This window comes from Akanthomyces muscarius, chromosome 2, assembly GCF_028009165.1.
Source record: "Akanthomyces muscarius strain Ve6 chromosome 2, whole genome shotgun sequence".
Classification (NCBI taxonomy): domain Eukaryota; kingdom Fungi; phylum Ascomycota; class Sordariomycetes; order Hypocreales; family Cordycipitaceae; genus Akanthomyces; species Akanthomyces muscarius.
This window is the reverse complement of record NC_079242.1, coordinates 1,001,459-1,026,389: the sequence shown is the minus strand read 5'-3', so window position 1 is coordinate 1,026,389 and position 24,931 is coordinate 1,001,459. Positions and strand designations below refer to the sequence as shown.

At 54.7% G+C, this 24,931-nt stretch overlaps 9 protein-coding genes across 9 annotated transcripts; 4 read left to right on the top strand and 5 right to left on the bottom strand.

Annotated features, from left to right (window-relative positions):
* Positions 1 to 570: 570 nt before the first annotated feature.
* Positions 571 to 1,670, top strand: LMH87_003437 (uncharacterized protein; the record flags this gene model as incomplete). The annotated part of the gene is made up of 6 exons (XM_056193046.1): positions 571 to 772; positions 836 to 966; positions 1,024 to 1,053; positions 1,122 to 1,238; positions 1,316 to 1,493; positions 1,552 to 1,670. The coding sequence occupies 6 exons, from the start codon at positions 571 to 573 to the stop codon at positions 1,668 to 1,670; spliced, it is 777 nt and encodes a 258-aa protein (XP_056048226.1).
* A 155-nt stretch (positions 1,671 to 1,825) lies between these two features.
* Positions 1,826 to 4,606, bottom strand: LMH87_003436 (uncharacterized protein; the record flags this gene model as incomplete). Its single annotated transcript, XM_056193033.1, has 2 exons — positions 1,826 to 4,399; positions 4,481 to 4,606. The coding sequence occupies 2 exons, from the start codon at positions 4,604 to 4,606 to the stop codon at positions 1,826 to 1,828; spliced, it is 2,700 nt and encodes an 899-aa protein (XP_056048225.1).
* Positions 4,607 to 5,827: 1,221 nt separating this feature from the next.
* LMH87_003435 (uncharacterized protein) lies at positions 5,828 to 7,576 on the bottom strand (the record flags this gene model as incomplete). Its single annotated transcript, XM_056193019.1, has 1 exon — positions 5,828 to 7,576. The coding sequence occupies one exon, from the start codon at positions 7,574 to 7,576 to the stop codon at positions 5,828 to 5,830; it is 1,749 nt and encodes a 582-aa protein (XP_056048224.1).
* A 2,049-nt stretch (positions 7,577 to 9,625) lies between these two features.
* Positions 9,626 to 10,749, bottom strand: LMH87_003434 (uncharacterized protein; the record flags this gene model as incomplete). Its single annotated transcript, XM_056193008.1, has 5 exons — positions 9,626 to 9,656; positions 9,724 to 9,791; positions 10,170 to 10,211; positions 10,260 to 10,401; positions 10,736 to 10,749. 5 exons carry the CDS (start codon positions 10,747 to 10,749, stop codon positions 9,626 to 9,628), a joined length of 297 nt encoding a protein of 98 aa, XP_056048223.1.
* A 278-nt stretch (positions 10,750 to 11,027) lies between these two features.
* LMH87_003433 (uncharacterized protein) lies at positions 11,028 to 12,745 on the top strand (the record flags this gene model as incomplete). Its single annotated transcript, XM_056192995.1, has 5 exons — positions 11,028 to 11,165; positions 11,232 to 11,346; positions 11,423 to 12,113; positions 12,186 to 12,392; positions 12,454 to 12,745. 5 exons carry the CDS (start codon positions 11,028 to 11,030, stop codon positions 12,743 to 12,745), a joined length of 1,443 nt encoding a protein of 480 aa, XP_056048222.1.
* Positions 12,746 to 13,585: 840 nt separating this feature from the next.
* Positions 13,586 to 13,924, top strand: LMH87_003432 (uncharacterized protein; the record flags this gene model as incomplete). Its single annotated transcript, XM_056192984.1, has 1 exon — positions 13,586 to 13,924. One exon carries the CDS (start codon positions 13,586 to 13,588, stop codon positions 13,922 to 13,924), a length of 339 nt encoding a protein of 112 aa, XP_056048221.1.
* Positions 13,925 to 14,322: 398 nt separating this feature from the next.
* LMH87_003431 (uncharacterized protein) lies at positions 14,323 to 16,126 on the bottom strand (the record flags this gene model as incomplete). The annotated part of the gene is made up of 3 exons (XM_056192973.1): positions 14,323 to 15,321; positions 15,378 to 15,971; positions 16,052 to 16,126. 3 exons carry the CDS (start codon positions 16,124 to 16,126, stop codon positions 14,323 to 14,325), a joined length of 1,668 nt encoding a protein of 555 aa, XP_056048220.1.
* A 957-nt stretch (positions 16,127 to 17,083) lies between these two features.
* On the bottom strand, positions 17,084 to 18,675 carry LMH87_003430 (uncharacterized protein; the record flags this gene model as incomplete). Its single annotated transcript, XM_056192963.1, has 4 exons — positions 17,084 to 17,123; positions 17,186 to 17,224; positions 17,280 to 17,793; positions 17,847 to 18,675. The coding sequence occupies 4 exons, from the start codon at positions 18,673 to 18,675 to the stop codon at positions 17,084 to 17,086; spliced, it is 1,422 nt and encodes a 473-aa protein (XP_056048219.1).
* Positions 18,676 to 18,829: 154 nt separating this feature from the next.
* On the top strand, positions 18,830 to 24,601 carry LMH87_003429 (uncharacterized protein; the record flags this gene model as incomplete). Its single annotated transcript, XM_056192951.1, has 9 exons — positions 18,830 to 18,841; positions 19,165 to 19,289; positions 19,354 to 19,395; positions 19,479 to 21,362; positions 21,952 to 22,135; positions 22,188 to 22,215; positions 22,270 to 22,430; positions 22,487 to 23,724; positions 23,785 to 24,601. The coding sequence occupies 9 exons, from the start codon at positions 18,830 to 18,832 to the stop codon at positions 24,599 to 24,601; spliced, it is 4,491 nt and encodes a 1,496-aa protein (XP_056048218.1).
* Between the last annotated feature and the right edge of the window lie 330 nt (positions 24,602 to 24,931).

Below are 24,931 nucleotides of genomic sequence, written 5' to 3'. Positions count from 1 at the left end.
ATCACCCCGTCACATTCCAAAAGTGGAATGCCGCTTGTAAGCTGTAGATATTTGTTTACGGCAAGGCCTCGGCATGGCTCCGTCTGCATCTTCACCGTGCATGTTGCCTTGACTGGTCTGCCAAGTTACAGGTACATCTGCGCCCTTCTTCACAAGTACTCTGTTTATTTACTTTTTTTTGCATTCAACTCTAGACATTCTCAGGCGGTGAATCCCGGTCTCTATCAGTTATCAGATTGTTCATGTCGTCAGACTGTGTTCATCACCACCAAGCAAACATTCTACTCCTCGCTGCCCGTGACAAGTCGGGCTGGTTCTGCTTCTTCACCTTTCTTCACAGGGAGACTTTTATATCAGATTATTCATGTCGTCAGACTGCGCTCATCACTAGGCAAACATTTTAATTCTCTCTGTCCTTGTCAAGTTAAATCTATTCTGCTTACTCGTTCTTCTTCACAAATAAACCGCTACACCTACGCACACTCACTCTTCCTTACCCATACTCAATCATAACAGCTCCATCACCCTCATTTTACTTCGCAGAGAACCCTTTTCAGCCACACACACGCCATGACTGATTCTTCCCCAGCTGACACCGTGCAGTCGTCAACGCCCACTCCAGGCGTTAGACTGATTTGCCTCAACCGGCCAGAGAAGCGCAACGCACTCTCACAGCCTCTAATTCGCAGCCTGCTCTCCGAGCTCAGCAATGCTTCTGCAGATCCAAATGTCTTTTCCATCGTCTTGACGGGCAACGGTCCATTCTTTTGTGGTAAGCCTCAGTGCCGTTGGTTATCCCGCGGCAGACAAAAGTGTAACTAACAACAACTGCCAGCTGGTGCGGATTTGAATGACATTGCCCCTCTTGATGAAGCGGGAGCCCGAGCGTCCCGCTACCTGGAGAACCTGTGCACGGGCTTTGCGTCCGTCAAGAAGCCCATCATTGCGGCTATCAATGGGCCTGCCGTAAGCTTGCCGGCCTCGATTGCATGCGCGTTTCCGTTGAGCTAACGATGAGAACAGCTAGGCGGTGGGTTCGAGATTGCCTTGATGGTACGACCATGTTCCTATGCGCTCAGTGTCCCCAATCCTCTGCAACAGTGTCGCTAACCGATACAAAGAGTGACATCCTCATTTCGTCGCAGCCTGCATACTTTGTGCTTCCCGAAACAAAGATTGGGCTCATCCCCGGCGCGGGCGGCACCCAGCGGCTAACAGCAGCCATTGGCAAATACAGAGTGAGTTTTCCCCTTCCCCCAGCAAGAAGCCACGGAGGCCGGCAGCTAATGAATGCCGTGTTTTTTTTTCTGGTTAGGCCATGAGAAGCATATTGCTTGCCCAACCCATGACTGCCGAGGAGGCCATGGCTGCTGGTCTCGTCACCAACGTCGTCAGCCCCGACACTCTGATCCCACACTGCTTGGAGATTGCGTCCAGGTTCACCGCGCAGAACAAGCAGACGATGGCATTTGCCAAGCAAGCAATCTGCAGAGGTGAGTGGCACTTTCGCACGCGACTTTTTATTGCTGCAAGCGGGGCTAACATGAACAGCGGATGATCTCTGCCGCGACGACCGCTTTGAGCGAGATCTGTACTACACCGCGTTTGGAACCGACGAGAAGAAGCGTGGCGTTGATGACTTCCTGGCTGCTCGTCGTAAGAAGGCTTAATTAATTTCATCAGCTCACGAGGCAGGAATGTATAGAAATGAAGCTCATTTGGGTATTTTGAGTAACTGCGGTGCACTAAATAAAATTGTTCAAACAATGTCGTATCTTCGTAATTAACGAGCTTGGTGCTTGAAACGGAGGCACCTGCTCACAGCTCATCTGTTACAATTCCAGTTAGAACCCCACGTCTTCAGTTGCCCTTCCAGCCCTCGCTGCGAGGCTGTAGCCTTCCTCAGCAGTGGGCTTGTAGCCAAGCCGGCAAGCGTCGCAGCCGCGTCTGTTTCGGCCGTGACTTTCGTTCTCCGCTTCAATCGCTGCTGCCGCGGCTTCTTTGTGGGATGAAGCTCCGGTATCATCCCGCGAGCAGCCGGAGACGGCTGGTCCAGTAATCCCACCAGCGGATCGACAATGTAAAACGGATCATTATGACGGGATGCGTTGGCCCAGGCCAGGTTCGGGGACAGCGACGCAAGAGGTCCGACTGGCGGGCTCTTGGGCTCCATCGGCGGTGGTTTGCCGAATGGTGAGGACGCAAGGCCCGGTCGCAATGGTGGCAGTGTCACGCCTGGGGACCCGCGGCGTCGCACAGAGGGCATCACAACTTCTTCACCGTCAATCACCTTCCGCTTCCGGACTCTGGGGTTCGATTTGACAGAGTTGAGTATGGAGCTTTCCTCAGTGAGGCCGTCTGACATGGGACTCTGCTCTTGTTGCTGCGTGCCCATCTCGGCCGCATCGCTCTTACGGCTGCGGCCGTGGTTGGGGTTCAGCGTAGACGGTCGTTTCTTGGGCTTTTCCAGAGCACCAGGGGCGGACTTGCGTGGGCCCTTTACTCTCGCTCGAGGCAGCTTAAGGACCGGGTTTGGCGGTGAATCCGTCGCAGTGCCATTCGTTAATGACGGGGCTGAGTCGGCTGCTATTGTTGCTCGACGAGCATCTTTTTCCGGCATCTCTCTTCCGGTAATGCGTCGCAGTTCTTTGAGAATTTTCAGCGTGCAATAAGCACCAGTGACTTTGGAATCACGCATAGCGACAGGATTCGCCGCGGGTGGACGCGGCTTTTTGGGCGATGGATCACGCCAGAGCCTCGGGACGCGAACTTGCAGGTCGTCGACCCAGGCGTCACAATCCCACTGAATCCAAAAGTCGATGATATCGCCCCATGAGCTCTCCGGCGGCTTGGTAAAGTTGACAAAGACGACTTTGCCGCCTTTGCTGTGGACTGTCTTGGCGAATTCTCTGACCATGACCTTGAGTCCGTGGACTCGCAGACTCGTGCCGAGAATAAGGAGCATATCTGGATAGAGTGCCAGATCATGTGTAATGATAGGACTGATGAGGTGAGAATTGGGGTGTTCTTCACCATACAGGACGATATCCGGGCGCAGCTTTCCGACGCCAAGGGCTCTCTTACCCTTTTCTTCGCGCGCCGCGGCGGCCCCGGCGCATCGCGGACACTCGGGCTGCTGGCCCGTCAGGGTTGCTATTTCGCGGTCCTCATCGTCCCAGGAGCAAACTTGTCCACATAGGAAACAACGTAGTTGCTCAAGGGACCCATGTAAGAAGACACACTCAACACCGGACTGCGATGGTTCCTTCTTAAGAGTTGCAGGGAGGACACTGCTCTTGGCATCACTAGACGACGCTTCGGTATCAGCCTGCGACGATGATGATGGCACGTCTGGCAATGACATCTGTGATGCCTGCGGCGTGGCCGACTCTGGTCCCGAATTTTCGATAGTAGAGTTTCCGCTACTAGGAAGCTCTTTGCTTGATGCTTCATCCACCATTTTGGCCAGCTGGTCCCTGCTGGCTGTGGATCGACGCGAGAATCTGCCACGGCTACCAGGGCCATCAATCAGCGACGTCGACAAGCCAACTTTTTCTTCAATCTGATCAATGTTTTGCGTGTAGCAGCGGACCAGCTTGCCCCGATTTCGCAGGTGGCTAATGAATTTATGCGAGCCCGTCGGCTCCGCGTCCTTGATCTTTTGCCGCAGAGATGTGGCAAAGGTATAAAAGACTTGCGTGCGCACTGGGTCTGCCCAGACTGACACGTCAAAGAGGTCTCTGCCCTTCATGTTGGGCAGCGTGCTCCGGCCGGAGCTGGACCCTTGGGACGAGGCAAACAGCTTCCGCGCAGCTGAAAACTCTTCCGACTCAGAGTCGCTGGTGTTGCTTGGCTCGTTCGACTCCGTGTCTGATGGGGAGCTGGACTCGTCAGGATCAAACAGCACCGGTGGCGGCGACGAGAGCGGCGAAGAGCTGGGAGGAACGCCAAGCGTTGTGAGATGGCCAGCAAAGCGGAACGCAGACGGAGGTACTATTTGATCGTCGGGCGGCGGTGACGACAGCGGTGAAGTCGTGAGATGGGCGATGGAGAGTGGATGACGCGCCGAGCGCGGCGTGGCGTAGGAAGCCGCCGCTGCAGGCTCTGCCTCTGGCAGTGACGGGCTTTCCGGTGCAGCGTTGGGATCTGCAGCGAGCTCTTCTCGCTTTATTTGCTCTTGCAAGGTATCGCTTTCTTCTGTTTCCCCGATTTCCTCCTCTTTCGGTTGCGATGACGAAGCACGAGACGCTCGGCTGCGCTTGAATGGTCCATCTACATCTCCATCATCTTCGTCTGTGCTATCTCGCGTCTCTGTGTCGAGTTTCCGCGCCGTTTGCTTCGCCGCCGCGTCGAATTGCGCTTGTATCAGCGAGTACAGTCCATTCTCGGATCGAAAGTCCTGCAGAGAGCGACATCGTGTTAGCAAATTCTCGTCAAAAGCGCGAGAGATGGGTTCAGCGCGCGAGTTGTAGCTGCATACCGGAATGCCAGAGTTGGTGCTGATGCCTGCGCCTGTCACGACGACAATCTTGCGCGCCTTGAGCAGCGAGTCTGCAATGTCCTGGAGAAGCTCTCCGGAGCTGGGTTCGACATGCGCTGTCGGCATAATTGCTATGTGACGCGGGTGCGGCCCCAAAGAATGGGCAAGCAGGCCCGACAGTCTCGCGTTTGCGGGTTATCGGCTGGACACAGAGCGAGTGCCAACGCGTCGCCCCCGCAGAGAAGTGAAATTCAGAAGGCTATGTTCATATAGACAGAAATTGGTCCATCGTATCGTGCCGTATGTCGGTTATCTTCTTCAAGGCAATTAATCTAGTTCCTCGAAGGCAAGGCGGTATCTCTGTGTCACGAAGCTTCCTTATCGATCGCGGGTGTAGGCGTTGAAACGGTCGAGGGACGTGTACGGACGTGTGACAATGCTAAGAAGAAGAAGAAATCAAGAAATCGATGAAGAGAAAATGCAGAACCAAGTATCCAAAAATGTCGCTAAAGGCCAGAGCTACAGCGGCTTCAATCGTTTGCAGCGCTGCTAGGCGTTTGACAGCTGTGACGCGCTCTCACAGGATGTTGATGTCGCGAGTGGGTGGCTGGCCGGTCCCCAGCTTGTTTTCTCTCTACCCGTGGCGGACTAGCGCTATCTACCTACCTAGGTACCTACCTTAGGCATTCGGCCGCTACTGATTGCGCCTCGACTCGCTGAACGGGCCCGCTGCAGACGGGCTGCTTAGCGGCTGCTAGCGGGCTTTGGCCGGTTTCTTCATACGGCTCCAGCGGTCCCAGCGGGGTGGCACAGCGGGGATATGAAAACAAGTCGCTCGAGTTGAAGCAGCGGGCTTATTATTATTATTACCCTGCCTACCTACCTAGGTACCTATCTACCGGTTTATTGCTTTTACTGCTATCCTCTATTTCTCTCATCACTTCTACTGCCCTTTTCCTTCTTATTTCTCTTATTCATCTTATTTCTCTTATTTATCTCATTGACCCCATCTTCCCTATTTTTCTTCAATTTCTCTCTTTTCATAATAACTAGTAGCCTAGCTACTGGCGTCTTTTTTGGCACTCCCGTGGGGGGACTGCAAGGTTCGCCAATCGTAAATCATGGTCAAGTTGTTTACATTTCATCCAACGTCTACGGGCCTACTCAGCCGTGCCCCTAGTCTAGTGTCATGGCAATTTATCTATTACTCAATGCTCTAGAGAACAATCTATCCATGCCCATGTTGGGCTCTTTATGCCCAAACACTATGGTATCTATACCGCGTCCTCCACAGGCTTCTACCTATCCTGATACACGGCGTCTGCAACACGCGTCTGGCGGACCATTCTAATCATCCGCATGCACCAGCGCGTCAAGCAGCTCGTTAAAGTCCTTGGGCACCCCCAGGCCGGTGACGGCATCCCAGCCTGGCTTGGCCGGCCATCCGCCTGGCTGTTCGCCATCATAGTTGCACGAGCGGCTCTCGCCCTCGGTCACGTCGAGCAGCACGCTGCGCACCTTTTCGCTGTACAGCAGCTTGTTGGCCCAGCCAAGCGGCTTCTTATTAGCGCGGGCGCGCGCGTCGTTGACCATGGCCAGCATGGCCGCAATCATGGGCGTGCTGGCGCTGGTGCCCTGCAACACGCCAGGCCGCCCGTTGGTAAGGACTAGCACGTTGGTTCCCACGGCCGAGATGTCGGGGATGGCGCGGTTCCCAGGCTCGTAGTAGCCGTCCAGATGGCCGTCGATGGATTTGATGTATTCGCCAACCACCTCCTTTTGCCAGTCGGGCTGCTCAAAGTACTGTGAGAAGCCGCCGGTGCTAAAGGATGCCGCCTCGGGCGGGTTCTTGGCGTTGGTGACGGCGCCGACGGCGAGCACCCACGGGCACGTCGAGGGAAACGTCGTCATGGCAATCTTTTTGTTGGAGCCGTCGCGTGTGCGGCAGTTGGAGTTGCGCCCGCCCTGCGCGCCGCCGTCGCCAGAGCCAAAGAGGACAGTCATGCCGCGGCCCGCGAGCATGCCAATCATGCTGCACACCTTTTCGGCGTAGGGGCGCGGGACAGAGACTTCGTCGTCCGAGTACGAGATGGACAGCACGCTCGGGATCTCGCCGTCGGGCTTGTCCAGAAAGTACTGGAACATCTCGAGGAACGGCTCGTTGGTAGAGGTCTTGCTCGAGTCCTTGGTGCCGTCCTCGCCAATGAGCTCGCTCCGGCCGGCGGTTGAGTAAAAGACGAGGTTGGCCGGGTACGCGAGGCTCAGGGCGTAGTCAACATCCAGCGCCGCCTCGGCGCCCGATTTGGACAGCTCCTGCGGGTTCTCGCCGCCGTTGATGAGCTTCACGGTGTAGTTGTAGTGCTTGGCCGCAATCTCGGGCGCGTGCTGCAACAGGAACTGGTCCGAGTCCTGGTAGTTGGCGTACTCCTCTAGGAAGCCGGCCACGCCCATGGTGACGTTCGACTTGCCGTCGGGCGTCTCGTAGTGAAAGTTGTACGCGTCTCGAACGCATTTGGGCGTGATGATGGACGTGCACGGCGGGTCGCGCTTCGCCAGGTCCGTCTCGTTGAGCCATTTGATCTTGGACATGGAGCGAACGGGCTTCATAAAGTTGGACACGGGATGGATAAAGTCGATGTCGTCCTCGAGGGCGTCGGGAATAGAGTACTGGGTGGTGCGCAGGACGGGCTTGTCATCGCCGTCGTAGATGTAGTGCGCCAGCACAGAGCCGATGAGCGCATCAGTCTGGCCAACCGTCGCGCGAACATTGACCCAGTCGCCCTTGGTGTCGACGTCCTTGATGCCGTGGCTGCGCAGCCAGGCCTGCACTTTGCTCACGGACTTGGCTGTCGGAGTACGCATCTTGGTGACGTCAGTCAGGGACAGCAAGTCTTCCTGGACCGACGTGAGGAACTTTTGGAGTCCCTTCATCTGTGGCTGCTTGAGTGCAATCGAAAACGAGTACTGCTCGTTTGGATCGACTGTGTCGCTAATCTTCATCCATCCTGAAGGGAGAGTTGCTGTCTTCTCGATGCAGATGTCGGCCAGCGACCCCCATCCGAGAAGGGTGGCTCCCAATGCCAGCTTGAGAAACATGATTGATGACAAAAAATAATGGAAACAGAAATAAAGGAAGAGCCTCTGTTGGCGGCAAAGGAAACCCAATGTTCAAGTACGGGGGAGGGCCTCCTGCTCCTTTAAAGAAGCAAATGCACTCCTTGTTGTTAAACTGGGGATAGGGCCTGAGCCGACCACCTCACTTTGAGACATACATTGGGTCATTCAGGCACCAAGCTTGCGAGACGCGATGTGCCTGTATTTGCTTCTCAATATGTTTGCCCTGGATTTAAATCAGGCATTCCCGGCCCGCTTGGCACGATTGGTTCCTAGCATTGTGCCCGTACAACTCGACTATGTTGCATCCAGTCGGCAGAGCCGCACCGCGAGTTTGATCTGCTTCCAACAAACCAAGTCCATTTTTGCTCAACGAGTGCTACAAAAGGGTGCTTCGAGTAACACAGTTTCGATAATAGGTAGCAAATAGCGGCTCGCTCCTTGTTTCCTTGGCGGCCATGTCTCACACCTAGACACCATCACATCTTTCGCCCGCGCCCGCACACGTCACAAGGGCTGGGAACAATCAGGGAGGCGCGCCGCGACCGACGAATAGCGCATGTTTAAGCGAATAGACTATGACATCTGTCTAATCACCATGCCTATATTCCAGGTCCCCGGAGATATTGCTCATCGATACATACCGGAAAATGGCGTGCACATGTCGCATCGTACCTGTGTTGGCCCCGAGCAGTTTGTGATTTTCTGCTGAGCCCAGCTGCCCTCTTCGACTCGGGCGTACTCTATTTGCATGCCAACGTCGCCTTGGCTGTTTCTGAGCTGACACGCCGGTCGAATTTTTATCTGCTCTTGCTCTTTAAAATTACGGATGTGAGATCGCCATACTGCCCCTTGAACGGCCCGAAGCCCCCAGAGTCCAATTTACAGCGCGTCTGGGCCTGTGTCAAAGATAAACCGCATCCTTGTAGGTGAAGACAGTACGATGACTACGCAATACAGACTCCACAGCCCAGCCAATGTTTTATCATACTCGATGCGTTATTTATACAATGCATAAAATCAGTGTTGACGAAGAGCGAAAAATATGTTAAGCAGATGGATCCAAAGCTCAGCGTACTTTTTACAAGTCCGCGGGTAACGCAGTTGTACACGATGGCGTGGCCAAGTTTTAGACCTAGGGCATAAAAAAGTAGCTTGCTCATGACTTCGTTAAATGTAAAGCTCAATCGTAAATTCCGAGGCTAATTCTATCCCCCTTGCGCGTGTGTAAATGCCAGTGGCTCGGAATAGACCGTGGTAGACTTTGCTGCGGTACCTACCCTGTAGGCATCGTCGGATTGTAACATTCTCCTGTACCGCTACGCCAACTGGCAAAGACTAGGCATTAATCTCAATGCGAGCATTAACCAGGAGTCCAACTATAGCTTACAACTAGCCCTCAGGCAGGCTCGTTACACGGACCAGAAGAGGTCTTCTTGCAGTACCGCCTTGGGAGCTCCCTAGTATGCTTATTTGGAAGAAATCTTGCAAACATCAATCGGCGCTTTCCAAAAAACCTGATGCGAAGATACGGATAGGGTCTTTCAGGCGCGTAGCATGATTGATCTCTCACCGTCATACTCACCAACTCCTGACTGTGAGTTAGGTTAGCATGGTCGCATACCTCGCAGCATCGACGAGGCTTTTCTGGAAGCCGTTACACTGCCGTCTACATCTCTCTACTTGCATGGGCCCTTTTCAATCTGTTCCTTTATGGAAGAAGACAGACCGGGAATTTGGTATGGATTCTACTTGCTGAACAAGCACGAGCCGAACGCATCCTGCAAAGAACTACCGAATAGCAGGGTCGGGACGCTTGCAAGGGAGCCCTGGTTACGTTAAGCGACTGATCCCTGACAGAAAGCGTCAAGCAGCTCTTTATACAAGGTAGGACCGCGAAAATAAATGAATCGACCAGTCTTCGGGTCGGAATTTTGGGGGCGCAATTTATTAGCTCTACTGGCAGACCGGAGGAGGCACTCTGAGATGGAAATGAAACCACGCATAACCACGCCCTCAACGATTGGTGAGCTACATTGAAGGCTTGCCCGACAGCTCAAGTCTCAAAACCACCAAGTTCAGCCAGTGCGTGTCGCTTGTGTTACCCCTCAGAGGTTAGTTTGACTCACTCGAATGAAAGTCTGATAACTTGTGGCTTGATCCATTCTTCTTCGCTTCTGGTACCAGTAGAAAGACACTACACAGATGCTGCAGCTGAGAGTCAAGAGGTGGGTAAAAGTACAAATGTGACAGCGCAACAACGATGATCATTTGTGACCATCGTGAGAAGGAAATTAGGAGAGTGAAGCGGTTCTCGCAGCAAAATGAGCAAAGGCCCGTTAAAGTTCGATGTATCATTTGTGAGGGGTAATGTGATCGTGTCTGGGGAAGGCTGCCAGAGTGGCATGACACTGACACAAGAAGCCAAAACCCAAAAAAAATGGACGCACTCGGCCGTATGTACCAAGAACTGCCATGGGATGCGCCGTGTGCGATCCCTGACGACGACAAGCTCGACACAATGCGCAACACTGTCTTTAGCGAATAGATTCCACGTTTTCCCGGGCACATGTACCCGTAATGAATGTGTCTTGGTTCTCCCCCAAAAGTCTCGCAACTAGTTACGTTGTTAGCCTGGGCGGATCAGGCCTCCGGTAACTCACACCAAAAGGGGGCTACGGTGAGGCACACATATGTGCTTCACACTGCCGCCCAAGCCGCCCTTGTCTGAAAGCCGTCCCCGTAGCGTCCCATCGCACGGACGATCCTGCACCAGTTGAAGGGCGGAGGGCTTGACAACAAAGTGCCTTTGACAGACTGCGAGAGGCGACAAGAAGGACCCAAAGCGATGCCGCACTGGCTATTCTAGGTTCCTAGCTCGCTCAGTCTTATCCCCCAACGCTCAGTAAATCGGCAATCGGCATATGATATAGTTCGGGCTGCTCATTTTAGCGCGTCGTCCCAAACATGCTTTGGAGACTATAACCTGGGGGTTGATCGACCAGTCGTTGGCAGCCAGCATGGGGTAGGAGGTACGTGCGGCAAATCCCGTCCCCAGCCCCCCATTCCTCTTGTTTTCTCGGCGGAGTCTGTCTCCTCTCGCTTTGCCAGTCACAGTTAATTAGTTATGCCATAAGTTACCAGTTGCCGGGCATGGCTACGCTACCAAGAGACTAGCCAAGGGTCCTTGTAGATCATCACTCCAAGCGTCTCCGGCAGATTCTTGACAGCTCCGGGTATATTTTCCAGCGGACCGTTACGCTACAATTTCCCTACCCATGTGGTTTCACTCCCCCCCCTCCCTAGTTGACACGGCTCCGGATCCTCCAAAACTAGAGGCCTGGCGCCTTCACCACCCTCCCGCACCGTCCGAACTTCTTTTCATCTGGTTTTGAACCATGATTCCTACTTCCTTTTCTCGGATATCATTATCATGGTAGCAGTCGAGATGGTGGCGCTTGCTGGCGCTGCTGCTCTCGCCACGCCGGCGCCCCTACTGCTGTCGTCAATTGCTCCCAGGGATAGCAGCATTGGCACCAGCGACTTCGTATCGGAACTTCCCCATTGCGCGGTACGGCTCGATTCATCTGTTCCTGTCGTCTTGAAGCCCCCGAGCCACTAACATGACGAGAAAAAGACGCCCTGTGTCGAGCAGTTCTGCTCACTATCGAACCAAACATGCATCTGTGGCCCAGACAAGAGCGCCGTCGACCACTGTGTCCTCGCCTCGTGCACTATGCAAGAAGCCATATGTGAGAAGCTCGGGAGAACAACTACCAAGGGCCCGAGGCCGCCCGTTACTTTTCACCATTTAACCCGAATTCATAGTCACCAGAAATGCGACCGAGATAACGTGCGCAGCGCCGGTTCGAGATCGCCGAATGAAATTCAACGTCATGATTGTCGCCATCACTTGCGTTACCCTCCCAATTGTCACGGCGCGCCTAGTGTACAAGCAATTCTTCAGCATCAGCAAGCGTCTGAATACCGAAGACTGGACCATAGTTCTCGCCATCCTTCTGGGCTTACCGAGCGTCGCCCTCACCATATTTGGCCTCACGGCCCACGGGCTGGGCACGGATCTGTGGGGACTGAGCAGCGCAGACCTTGTCGCCTTTGGCCGTTCCTTTTACGCGATTCAAGTCATTTACATTCTGTTAATGCTGCTCGTGAAGCTGACCTTGACATTCTTCTATCTCAACATCTTTTCCGGCCACAGGGTCCGGATTCTCTTGTGGGGGACAATCGCGTTTCACATCATGGCGGCAGCAGCGTTTGGGATTGCACTCATCTTCCAGTGCCTACCAATCAGCTATCAGTGGAACAAGTACAACTACATCAACGACCCGTCTCTCGAAGGCCATTGCATCAATGTCAACGCGGGAGCCTGGGCAAACAGTGCTGTGAGCGTGGCCTCGGATATCTGGCTCCTGGCTATCCCTCTGAGCCAGCTCTATAAGTTGCAACTTCACTGGAAGAAAAAGCTGGGCGCTGCCATCATGCTATTTACCGGCGTCATGTGAGTTTGCTCCTGGTCTTTGTTTTATCTCGTGTGGCCGTCGACTTTTTCTAACGTCTACTCTGCGGGCAGCGTGACTGTGGTATCCTTTCTGCGTCTAGCCTCTGTGAAAGACTACGCCACAACATCGAATCCAACCTGGGACCAATGGGATATTGTCTGGTGGTCCACCATTGAGCTTGAAGTTGGCTTCATTTGCACTTGTCTGCCGACCATGCGCCTGATACTCGTCCGAATGGCGCCAAAAGCGTTTGGTTCTTCTCAGAGTACAAACTCATCGTACGTGACGGCAGTGAACACTTTGAATCCGAGAGGATAACCGGAAGCTAACACAACGCAGCTACGGCGCGAACATGCATCGACTCGAGTCTAACAGCACAATGCATACACACCGTGAGGCGTATGACGACGTGACACTCCACGACGTGCCTCTACCAAAGCGTTCATCAGCACCAGCTTCCTCATCCGTTGAAAGGGTTCCGAAAGCAGCAAGCCAAATAGCAGTATCTAGCTTGCGGGAGGAGTTGAGCACCACTGGGTCGTCTATCGGCACCAAGCCTGGTGACGCGTGGCAGACCCATGCGTCATCCCTGATGGCGAAGCATCCAACCACGTGGAGGGGAAGCGTCTAATATCTCCAAAGTGCAAAAAGGTACTGGCGATAGACCCTGTATGGAAAATTAAAGAGTACTGCCCGCGTCGCTGTTTTTAAGTGGCTGTTTCAGCAGGCCAAGAACGCATCCGAGGCATTAATGATGCCAACGACGGAGTGGTGCTCAACGTCGGGAGACGTAGGGGGAAAATCCTCGACACATGGCCAAGATTACTTCGGCCCAACAACGGTGAGAGGCTTAATGGGGAGCGAGTGACAACGAGACAAGGAGGCACAACAGTACTAGTCAGCACGAACAACCCCAAAAAAGTCCGGGTTGGAACAGAACGCCGAGTACAGCAGCGATAGTTATACTGCCACGGTGGAGCGCCTCGATTAATATGGCAAGGAAATACCCAGGCGTGGTGTACTCAAGTCAGCGTGCTGATGCACCACGCGGCGGAACGCGGGAGAGCATGCGGGAGTGCACGCCATCATTTAAATGTCACATAGACAAGCATGCGTCAAGTTGACTTTTGCGCTTACATGAATTAAATCAAATTTCCAATAAACTTGCTCCTCTTACAAATGAATAAAGAAAGTGCGGCGATCATGAGTGTTTTGGCTCGGGTTTTGGTTGAAGTCGCGAGGACAAGGGTCCTCTCCCACGGAAAGTCCGTGGAGCCTGTGTAAGACTAACAGCATTGCTTTTCAACGACGAATATATAAAGACCCAAACGACGGAATGTGAACCCCTCACTCTCATCATTATTCACAATCACATCTCATCAAAAACAAAATGAATCCGCTCTTCCTCCGCACTGTGCAACTCTGCCGCCTGCCCAGGCATACCGCCTCTTTCCACACCTCCAGCCCCATCATGTCCCGCGAACCCACCACCCAAGAGAGCCTCCAGGCCATCAACAACAAGACGCTGGGCACGTCGGCCGGCTCCTTTCCCGTCGTCAAGCTGCCCAGCGGCGAAACGATACCGACGGGGACGGTGGGCGCGCTGCTCGTCAATATCCGCGCCTACGACGCGGCGGCGGCGGCGGGCGACGCAGGTGCGCAGGATACGCTCGAGGCGGCGATTCGCGCGGCGGTGCCGGTTCTGCACAAGGTGGGCATGTTTGACCTCTTTGGCCCGGACGAATGGGCGTCGGAGACGAGCAGGGGCAGATCATTGGTAGGGGAGATTGCAAAGGGGGAAGCCAGATGATCACAGGGGAGGGGCTGCGTTGGGAGTGAGCAACATCTCATTTTATTTACGGTTGGCAGAATGTCGATGCATTAGAGAGAGTGTAATTTTCATTACTCATTCTAGCGAGGGTTTGGAGTTTAAAAGCTCGAAAGAGAGTGTCCCTCAAGCATCCTCAAAGTAAAAATAATGCGCAAAGAAACCAAGTGCGAGTAATACTTCAATGTAATGACGCTGCCCAATAATGATAAGTCGAATAGACCAAACATTCCTGTGAAATGTTACTCTTTCTATGTCCAACGCAATTTTAGTCCAAACGATTATTTATACACATGTATATGAATCTTCCTTGCAATGACAGGCCAAAAATGAAAGTCGTGGGTATAATCATCCAAAAAATGTATGTATTTTCAGCTCCCTTATATGCCAACCGCACCAGCCACGCCATTTGTTCTGGGCGGTAGCTTGATGTCCTCATCGTCTGAGCTGTCGTCGGGTGTCTGGTCCAGCATACGCTCGATATCCTCGTCGCGCAGCGCCTGTCTCGCGCGACCGTTGCCGAGGCCAAGGCCGCTAGGCAGCGACAGCGCGCCACGCAAATGGCCGCTGACCCCGTTGGCCCGCCGCTTTGGCGTCCAGGCGTTGGGCGACCGGTATGGCTGCTGCGGTGAGTCCAGCTCCATGGGCGAACCCGGCGGCGGCCCCATGACTGGCGACTGGTCGAAGCCGACCCTCCGTTGGGGGATGGGTGGGCGCTGACCAGGCAGGCCCTTTCGGAAGCTACTTGACGGTGTGTTACGGTGCATAGCCTCGTGCAGAAGCCCTTGTTGCGGTGCAGGCGAGACGGACGGGGAAAAGGCATGCTTAAGGTTTGAAGAGTTGTTTGGACTGCTCATGAACAGGAGCGTCTCGATAGCGTCTTGTTCTCGAACGTTTTGATGCGGCGAGTAGGCTATGCCTTCAGACGGACGTGATGGTTGTGATGAGGACATGGCACCCGCGTCCGGATGCTGTCGTGGTGAGTAGCTGTGTGCGGCGGAGGCGGAATGCGAGTGTGTGAGAAGTGTAGGTGTATGCCTTGGTACAGGATTTCGACGGCCATTGATGGATTGTTTGGACAACGAGGGCTGGATGGGCGCTGGAGGAGCCAGAGTTGGCTTGCCGGACCGTCCCGGGGGCGAGTGAGATTTCCGGCGAGGTTCTACAGGATCAGGCGCAAAGCGGACTTGCGCTGCGGATGTTGGCGGTGGTCGGGGGCTGGTGGAGGAGGATAGGCGACGATGGAGCGTAGAGTTGCTTGAGACTGGCGATGCGGCTTGCGAAGCGAGAGATTCGACTTCGTCGAGGGAGCGCGACTGCCAGCCGTGGTTGACCTTCATCATGGCATACGCCAACCGTGTCTTGAGATCCGCCGACATCTATAAGGCGTGTTAGAGAAGAGGCGGGCAGTAAGATTAACGATGGGGATGCGTACGTCTCCAATATGGCTGCCTGCCGAGTTCATGCTGACGGCACTGATACTTCTGCCATGACCCTTGATTGGACTATTACTCCTGCTTCGCATCTTGACCTCGCCGTTGGCCGTGCGTTTCCGCGAGCCAACCGCGGCGTCCTCTTGGTCAAGACGTTGTTGCGCGGCAGCAATGGCCGAAAGCTGCAGCAGTTGTTGTCCAGCCTGGCTCTTGGCTTCTTGAGAGCCGGCGGCTCCAATGGCCAGCAGGTCACCAGCCGGCCTTGTGTCACCGGAATTCATGGTGACGGATTCTTGCGAGTCGGGTGTGGTTTGGGACGAATCATGCGGCGCCGAGCCCGCGGCCGTTGTTATGGAGGGTTCGAAAGTCGAGGAGGAAGCCCATGCCTTTTGCGAGGCACCGGAGATGCCGTCCATGATGCCGGAGGCGTGGAGGGTTGAGGATGTGGCGCCGGCTTCGGCATGTGCGTTGGCGATGGGCGGCGTCGCCGGGACTGTGAAGTCGTTTCCGTCGCGTCTCGACGACGCCGAGGACGACGGCACCGCCTCGCCGCTGCTGGCACCCGGACCTGGTTGCGACATGCGGAAATTCAGCGGCTGAATTTTTTAAGTTGGGTTCGACAGTAAGCAGCCGTCTTCCCTCGCAGACAGAAGCGTATCGGGGGCCTGGCAATTACCCGTCGTCGAGAGGCCGTTCCGGACAAGACCGAGAATAAAGCACGAGAAAGCAGAGCGCTTCGCGGGGTGGTCATGCAGCGACTGAAGAAACGAAAAATCTGGAGGAGCGTGTCGAGCGAGTATGAAGCGAGGAATATTTCGTTGTGCTCGATGGGATAGAATGAAGAAGTAAAAGAGAAAGAGGCTGCCTGTGATGCCCGACTCTTAACTCTCGCCGGCCAAGTGGTTACGCGGTCTGGTTCTGCTCTGGCGCGACGGATGCGGGCGAGGGTAAGAGCGTTAGTGACCCGCGTTTTTGGTGCTGCGCTCAGCAAAGACCAGGTCACTGGGACTGTCAGCGCCTGCCCCGTCTGTCGTGGAACCGCCTACCTATTTACAGCGTTTCTTGCCAATCCACAGGGCCCTTCAGGGCATTGCAAGCGTGCGTCTGCAGCGATGCTCCAGCGTATTAGTGGCTGCTCAGTGGTGGCGCGAACCACCCGCCACACCGCGTGACAGCGGGGCTACCTGAGGCTACCTGCTGCCACAGCTGGACTCGCGTGCATCACGAGGTACCCCTTTAGTACAGGTAGATGCTCTAATTCATGTAGGAGAGGAAGGAGGGCAAAAAACTCAGTTTCAAAAAGTAAGAGACGAAGCTGCCATTACCGCAAACTCAGCAAACTTTAAACGACGACCGACTGGTTTGCGCTTTTTTTTCTTCGGTCCTGCAGGCACCTCCGTTCGCCCCTTGTACGTGACCTGGCTTCCGCGACCCCAGTTTGATGCAGGAATATGCAACTCGCTCGCTCCGTCTCGGCCGCCGTTAGAACCCCGGGTGCTTGGGATGTACATCAGTAAAAAAAAAACCACCGGGTGCTGTCATGTTTTGTAAATAAATAAACAACACGCTCAACAAAATGAAGCAGCACGAAAAACAGTAAGAGTCAGTAGAAACAACACTAGCAGCTTGACAGTAGTTCACCTGTCAAGAGGTGGGCCGCTGTAGTTTGGTGCGAGTAATGACCTGCATGGAGCTGCATGCTTCCCTTTTAAATTCGCCAATCTAATAACACGCAGAATGTGTGCGTGCTGTTTCACGACTGAGAAATCAATGCGGTTTCTTATATATGAAAATAAATTGCCCTGCCCACCTAATGGTGCCCTCACGCCTCCGGAGTCCAGTTCCACGCCTGAGATGTAAATAGCTGCTTGGCCATCTTATCAACGTAGAGCGCGCCCTCATACCGCAGACGCTGGTCGTTAGCTACGGATCGGGTGAATAAGAATGCGTTCTTCTCTTCGTCGCCGTTGGCCGTGTCTGAGCCCTGGTCTGGCACCCAGGATGCCGTCTCGCGTCGATTCTTCCAGTCGGCATGCGACAATGACACGACACTTGCGGAGAGCATCGACTGAATATAGTCCAGAATTGGTCCTATACGCACTCGTGGGCCGCAGTTTGTGTGATTCTTGTCAATTTGGTAGTTGGGACACTGCCTCAGTGTGCCCAGAAGCTCGTCAATGTTGACAGATGAGGCATCTGGCACTGCATTGATGGATGATGCGCTGTAGTCTACCAGGTATAACAAATTCTTCGAGACGAGAAACTTGATCATTTGCCCCAGCTGAAACGAGTCACAGGCTGCGCTGGAATCATAGCCTAGCTTGCACTGTCGTTCCCGAGACGAGTATAGATCGAGAAAATGCTTCTGGATAGAGGCAAGAGTGTTGAGTATGCACTCTCGACGGTGTTGGAGTTCATCTGCCAGAGTTAGTACGCAGCGAATCGGTATCTGGAGGTAAATGCAGTCTTACCTTCTATACCATCCGGGAGATTCCACCACGCAGCTGTTGATGCGTTGTCTGGCTCGTGATACACGCTCCAAAGACTGGACCCGCGCATGATGATTTCGCGCGACGACTGTTGCAGCCTCATCGGCTGTCCCAGCAGCCACGAGACCAAGATCTTCTGTCGCAAGACTTGCTCGACCTCAGTTGGTCGGCCTGCGTCATCCACCAGCGGCTTTGTACTTGTCAACGGCCATTTGAACTTGAGATCTGTATTGAGGGCCCGCGCAACAACCGCGACGCAGTCAAAGCGGTCTGCGATGATGGCAATGGTGGTGGCATACGCCATGGTTGCTCGGCTTGCCTTGGCCGGCTTCCTGTGAAGTATACGCATCATATCCTCAAATGCGGCCTCGCGGCCCGCAGCCTTGGTAGCATCGTCATCGTCGGCGACAGCCACCCACGGAAGGTCTTGCACGCTCGCCTCTTTGGGCTGGATTCTCATCGAGCGGAGCTTCACATGGGCACTGGCAATGGTATCTGCCTCACGAAACTGCGGGTTGGAAAGCAGATTGGCAAAGTACTTTGAGTTGCGTTTCAGCACCTCGAGACTCAGCCGGTACGCAACCCGCACACGCGTGCTGCCGCTGGCAGGGGCAGGCTGGTTCGGCGTCCGGGTTTTGCGCAGCGCCGCGGCTTCTGCTTTGCGATGCTTTTTGAGAGTCTCCAGCGACGTCTCAAAGGTCACGTCGAGCACAATGTCGCCGTCGACGGCCACATTCACGACCCTGCGTCCATCCGCCGTTGTGCTGTCAGAGCCCTCGCTGTCTGCAGAGGCAGCGGCAGGCTCTCCCATCCTTTGGTCTAGGGCATTCGTACATGGAATTGCTGTACAAAAGGCGTTGGCTTCGTATTATTGCAACTCGGCAGCGGGGATGTATCCTTGATTTGCCTGGAAGGGGACAGGAAGAAAGCCAAGATTTTGCAGATGTAGTGGCGATGCACCGTAGATGCCTAACAAGGTGTGCTCGGCCGGCTGGCCACAGGGGAAGTTGCGGACATTTAGGTGGTCCAGAGTGATCAACTAACCCTGACGAGAGGAGCCCTGGAAGGGGGGCAAGGCACACTGTACTGCAGCCTCTTCAGGGCGCGCAGGGGCGGCTACAGTGGCAACAGTGATTGGCACTGGCTGCGCTGCGTCACTGCGGGCTTGGGATTACTGTCCCAGCGGAGCCGTCGCACCCCCACGCTTTGCGTCGGCCACTACAGGTACCTTAGCACTCAACAGATCTAATCTTTCGTCTCCAGTTCAAACTTGGTAAACTTGCACTTGGCTTTCTTAAAGCTCCACTACCCCCTCACGCCGTGGTCTTGGAGGGCCATCTGCGGCCGTCTCAAGTTCTGTGAATCGTGGGAACAGCGACTTGGGACTCAGCATTACGTCTGCTTTGTGCTGCACCTCGTCGAACTGTGAGTGCCAACAATTGACAGTCGCCCCGCTAGGCCGACTCAACAACTGACAGGGTGAGACAAGACAGAGATCTTCGCTGCGCGATCAATTCGACTCGACATGCTGGTTGGCACTCTGCAATAATCGCACCTACTTTCGAATCCGACAACGATGGCTTCAATGGCGCATAGCGCATGCCGCCTTCCCAGCAGAGCCGCCTATCTTTGCGCAGAGTGCGCCAGCCTGGTTCCGGCCCTGGCGGCTCGGCCACGGACTGTGCGAACCTTCTCAGAGCTGCGCGCCGCATCTCCTAAATCCAGTAGAGATCCAGAGACAGTCGACGGCTCACCTTGGACAATATCTTCTTCGCTGCAACAACAGAACTCGCCATGCCGCTCCTCCCACCGTATCTCGATAGCTGGGCCGCGCGAGCCTGCCACTCAAAAGCCTGAATCAAAGCGGCGAGGCTTCCACACCTACTTTGTCACGCACCTTCCCTCCTCTTCCATGCATCCTGACGCGAAACGAATAACAGGCGGCCATAAACTGCCCCGTGATGCCTCGACGCCTCACACCCCGAGCCCGGGTGCCGGTCCCGCCGTCGCCATTCCTAATTTGTCTGGGCGCGACCTCACCGTGGTGCGAATCCCGCTGCGGCGAGCAAAGCACCATTTCGGATCCGCGAGCTCGAGAGGCAGCCGGCCGTACAACGAAGATACCGACCAGGCTGGCATTGTCGATATTCCTGCCTTTGCGAAGCGCGGCCCCATGAGCATCAAGCAAAAACCCGGGGAGGCCACGCCCGCGGAGAGCCAATCCGGCGACCCCCAAATATTCTACTTTGGCGTCTTTGACGGCCACGGTGGAACACAGTGCTCAGCTTTCCTGCGCGACGAACTCCACGGGTACATCGAAGAGGTGTCGAGCGCATTCGGGCTGAAGAGCAGCCTGCGCAAACACAAACCTGGCCGCGAGACGGACGGTGACCTTACTAAGGAAAAGGCGTTGCAATCTGTACACCTCAAAAAAGTAGAGGAAGTCGAGGACAAGGTTGAGGACCCCGACACGGCCTCGATGCGCCAAGCTCCTAAACATGGGAAACCACTACAAAGCGAGGACGCCGTGCCTGCCAAGCTGCAAGACTACCCGAAAGCCGTCAAGCTTGAGCGCGACCTTGTTTCCGAGTATGCCGACACCATCGGCGGCTACTTTCGTCGCTTCAACCCCGACCACTTTGACCTGTCCGACGACGTCTCCCACAACTCAGTGGTGTCTTTCGAGTCCGCCCTCACCTACGCCTTCCTCCGTGCCGACCTCGACTTTGTCTCTGCGCAAGCGCGCAAGGCAGACCCGGACGACCTGCGCGTATCCGACTCGCCCGTCAACAACGACGAGATCCTCGGCGCGCCGCACACCACGCCCTCGGGTCACGGCATTGGCGGCGCCACGCGCTTCAAGGGCGGCTCGACAGCCTCAATTGCGCTCATCTCCACGCCCACACCAGCGCCTTTCTGGCACCCGGCTGCGCAGTCGACGCTCCTCGTCGCCCATGTCGGCGACACCCGCGTGCTCCTATGCGACACCGCCACTGGCCTTCCGCAGCCGCTCACCTCGGACCACCACCCAAGTACGCCGACAGAGAGCCGCCGCTTGCGCCGCTACGCGCCCGCCGGCTCCATGGTATCTGGCGACAGCTTCGGCGAGGAGCGCATCGCCGGGCTCGCCAACAGCCGCGCTTTTGGTGACATTCGCAGCAAGCGCATCGGTGTCTCTGCCGAGCCTGAAATCACGCGCGTCGAGCTTGGCCCCGCGCAGTACTCCTTTCTAGTCCTCATGTCCGACGGCGTCTGCGGCACCCTCTCCGACCAGGAGATTGTCGACATTGTCAAGGAGGCGAGGACCCCTGAGCAGGGCGCTCGCGCCGTTGTCGACTACGCCACTGAGGTCTCGGACGACGGCGACAATGCTACCTGCCAGGTCGTCCGGCTCGGTGGCTGGGAGCGCCGTTCTGAGGGCGGTCTCGGACCGATTGGCACAAAGGAGGTTCGTGAAATCAGACGCAAAGAAGCTTTGGATCCGCGACGCGGCAAGCGGTAAAGGAACAAGTACGAAGGATTGGACTGGAGATGTTAAAAACGCCGCTTGGGGGAGACATCTAACATTTTTGCATCTTAAAAAAGCATCACATATCACTACATTGGATTGGACGACGCAATTGCGTTCAATAACAGACTTGGCATCTTATACAGATATCTTATTTTATAAATATAAGCTTCTAAAAGTTGGCATTCTATTCTGTCCTTGGTTCCCAGCTTGAGCGGCCGCAGCGTATAACGTAATTGCAGGAGAATGATGAAAGAAATAGAAAAATAGCCGCCATAACAGTAGTGATACGAATTGAGCTGGCAGCTTGCAGAATGGAGTTACTTTTCTTCTTGGTGAGTGGGAACAGCCCTGCCACCACTGAAGGCCTCCCGAGGTAGTGGCGTCAGCTGGGGCCGCCGTGCACGGGCTCCCTCACAAGCCTTTTCCTCCCATCTTGCCTCTCCAGACGGCCATCTTCCAATCCCACTACCCACTACCACTCATCCTTTTTATCGCTGGAGGCCGTCGACACAACACCTACTTGGTTAAACCCCCCGGTGCAACACATACTCTTTTCCCAATCCAATTTTGACATAGCTACTTCAAGGAGCTCTTGGCTCATCTCAACACAGCACTGCTCGGTTTACCCTACAACCCCGCCATGCCGTCATTCATGTTTTCGCGGGGTACATTTATCCTGCTGGTGGCCGCCGTTTGCCTGGCCTACCTGCCTAGCAAAGTCGCGGCATTTGGTGCTGGAAATATCCCTTCCATTGCACAGGTTAGTATAAAGCTCAAAATAATTGAAGTGCAGTACACTGACCTTGGCCTAGGTGGAAGGCTTCAACTGGCGACATGGAGGTCTGTTTAGCCCCGCGCTCGCGCGCCGCGACGAGAGAAGCTAACCGACAGCAGATATCGAGGACATGCTTACGAGCCTTGCGTTTCTGCAGGGTAAGAAATGGAGCTCCATGAACGTGAAGCGTGTCTACTTTGGCAACTGGCTCCGTGATTACTCTCAGGCCGTCGACGTTGGCAGTCTGAAGGGCGTCAACGGCGCCACCATTCGTATTCTTGTATATTTAGTACACTCTGGCACTATGTACGATACAAGTCTAACATTTTTTGCTAGGTTTGGGTTCTCTCTTTCATGGCTCACGGTTATGCCACCGATGAATTCGAAGTTACCGAAGAGCGCCTTGGCTGCTACCGACCGGAAGAGCATATTGACAACCCCCTTGGCTACGCCGAAGGCGTTGATGCTCGCACTTTCGATCCGAGACTGAGAGGACCTGTTCGACCTGTCGAAACCGAGATCGATATGGATACTGGTATGAAAAACTACATCAAGAACGAAAAAGGCGACTGGGCGACCAGCGCTGGCTATCTGCGATTTAGCATCGCACGCTGCATTCACTTTGGCCGCATCTACACCAATGGCGACAAGGGCAAAGGAAAGGAGGAGAACCTTTGCGAAGCTCTCAGGTGCCTGGGCCAGGCTTTGCACTGTCTAGAGGACTACAGTGCCCATAGCAACTATTGCGAGCTTTCTCTCCGAGAATTGGGCTACCACAATGTCTTTCCTCACTGTGGTAACCAGTCCGAGATCAACGTTCGCGGCAAGAGAATCTATCCTATCGTCACGGGAACGTTTGGTGGTGTTGACTTTCTTCACTCCGTCATTGGAGAGGCCAATGATCACTTCACCCAGTCTGAGGTCGACGAGGTCGACATCGCTCTGAAGAACGCCGAAGCTGCCAGAAGCGGCGGTGGTGGCTCGAGTGATCGCGGCTTCCTCGGTGTTTCTGCACCCACTGACTTTATCTCCTTGGTCTCGAAGCTCCCTGGCGAGGGAGATGGATTTGCTGCCCAAGCTAGAGAGCTCCAGGCCATGTCCGAGGCACAGGAGCAGCAAAACCGATCTATGGACCGAGGTATGGATCGATCCAGAGGCGAAGGGAATACCAACATTGTCCCGGGTATGAGTCCCGACTTTGACCCTGTCAAGACTGCTCGACAGATTTACCCGATTCTGCAGTTCAGAGACAGAATTGTCAAGACAATCAGCCGCGGAATTGCCAAGATCCCTGGTCTTGAGAAGTTGCTCGAGCACATTAGCGAAACTCTTACTGCCTTTGTCCTGGGCCTTCTGGCCCCCTTTATCCGTCCTATTATCAACCAAGTATCCAAGGTCCTGAAAGACGGCTCCTCGGGTATCATTTCGGCAAGCTCCAAGTCTCAGCTGGAGCCCTGGGAGAACCCCCATTGCTCGGACCCTACTCACTCCATGCTGTCGAAGGATCATTTCACGAATGTCCTCAACTCTTGTGCTGGTCGTGTCGCCGCGACCTGTCTACAGTACGCTGTTCCGTAAGTGTCTCGCCATTCTCAAGGGAAGAATCCCCTATTTCGCATTATTAACAAATTTAGTCGCATTCTCTTCGCTTGGGAAAACATTGATGTTCCCACCGATGAAGTCACGAATGATATTCTTCGTGCCTTGCATCATCCTTCCCTTCGTGATGAAAGCGTTGAGATTCAGCGAGACATGTTCAAGACTGTCCGAAAGTGGGCTGACGAGCATCCTCGTCGCCATGAACTCGAGCGTCTCTTGTCCTCCGAATCTGTCAAGAGTGGAAAGAACCATCTTCTGAATCAGCAAGGCGGCAATGGAAAGCGTGACATGCACTCTTGCGGAGGCGGCTTAGATTCAGCGCACGCTGGTCACGGAAAGGTTGCTGGCTCGCTTTGGTCGCAAATCCAGACCCGAGACTTGGCTTCGATTCAGGGAAGCGATGGAAATGCGAGCGAAAACTACATGTCACACTCCCCTGCGCCTTCGACGAGTCGCCCCCCTCCGTCCGACGGATACAACTACAGCCAGCCAACATCCGGACCTCCTGGAGGATACAACCAACCACCTCCCAACCCGGGCCAGTACTACTCTGGATACAGCCAGGGACCGCCGCCTTCTCAGCAGGGCGGCTATGGCGGTAGCCCCGGATATGGCGGCGGTCCTCCTCAAGGTCCTCCTGGAGGCCAATGGGGTGGTCCGGCGCCGCCTGCTCCCCAAGGCTACGGCGGTCCTGGTTACGGCGGCCCTGGGTACGGTCCTGGCCCTGGCGGTCCTCCTGGATATGGTGGCCCCCAGCAGCAACAGTACCCGCCGTACGGACAGCAGCCTCCTCCAGGCCAAGGTCCTCCTGGATCGTGGAGCCAGTACCCTGGCCAAGGGCCTCGTTACTAGTAGAAGAGTATCTAATGTATTAGATTGTCAAATATTTGATGACTGTTGATGTGATTTCTTTTCCCTGACATACTTGTTCTTTCCCTAGCAATTTTCTTTTGAAACTTATACAATGTCACAATCGGACTCCCTCCCGAATGAGGTACCTAGAACGCAATGGTATGGTATGCGGGTGAGAGACGGCTACTGGTGCTAATGCTAGTCGCTGTTATTCGCAGAGAAATGAAAATGAGAATTGCATGTAGCATTTGGATGCTGAGACGGGCTGGGGGTTCTACCTTGTCACAACTGGACGGCAAGTTCGCCGATGCCATACCCATGAACGTACTG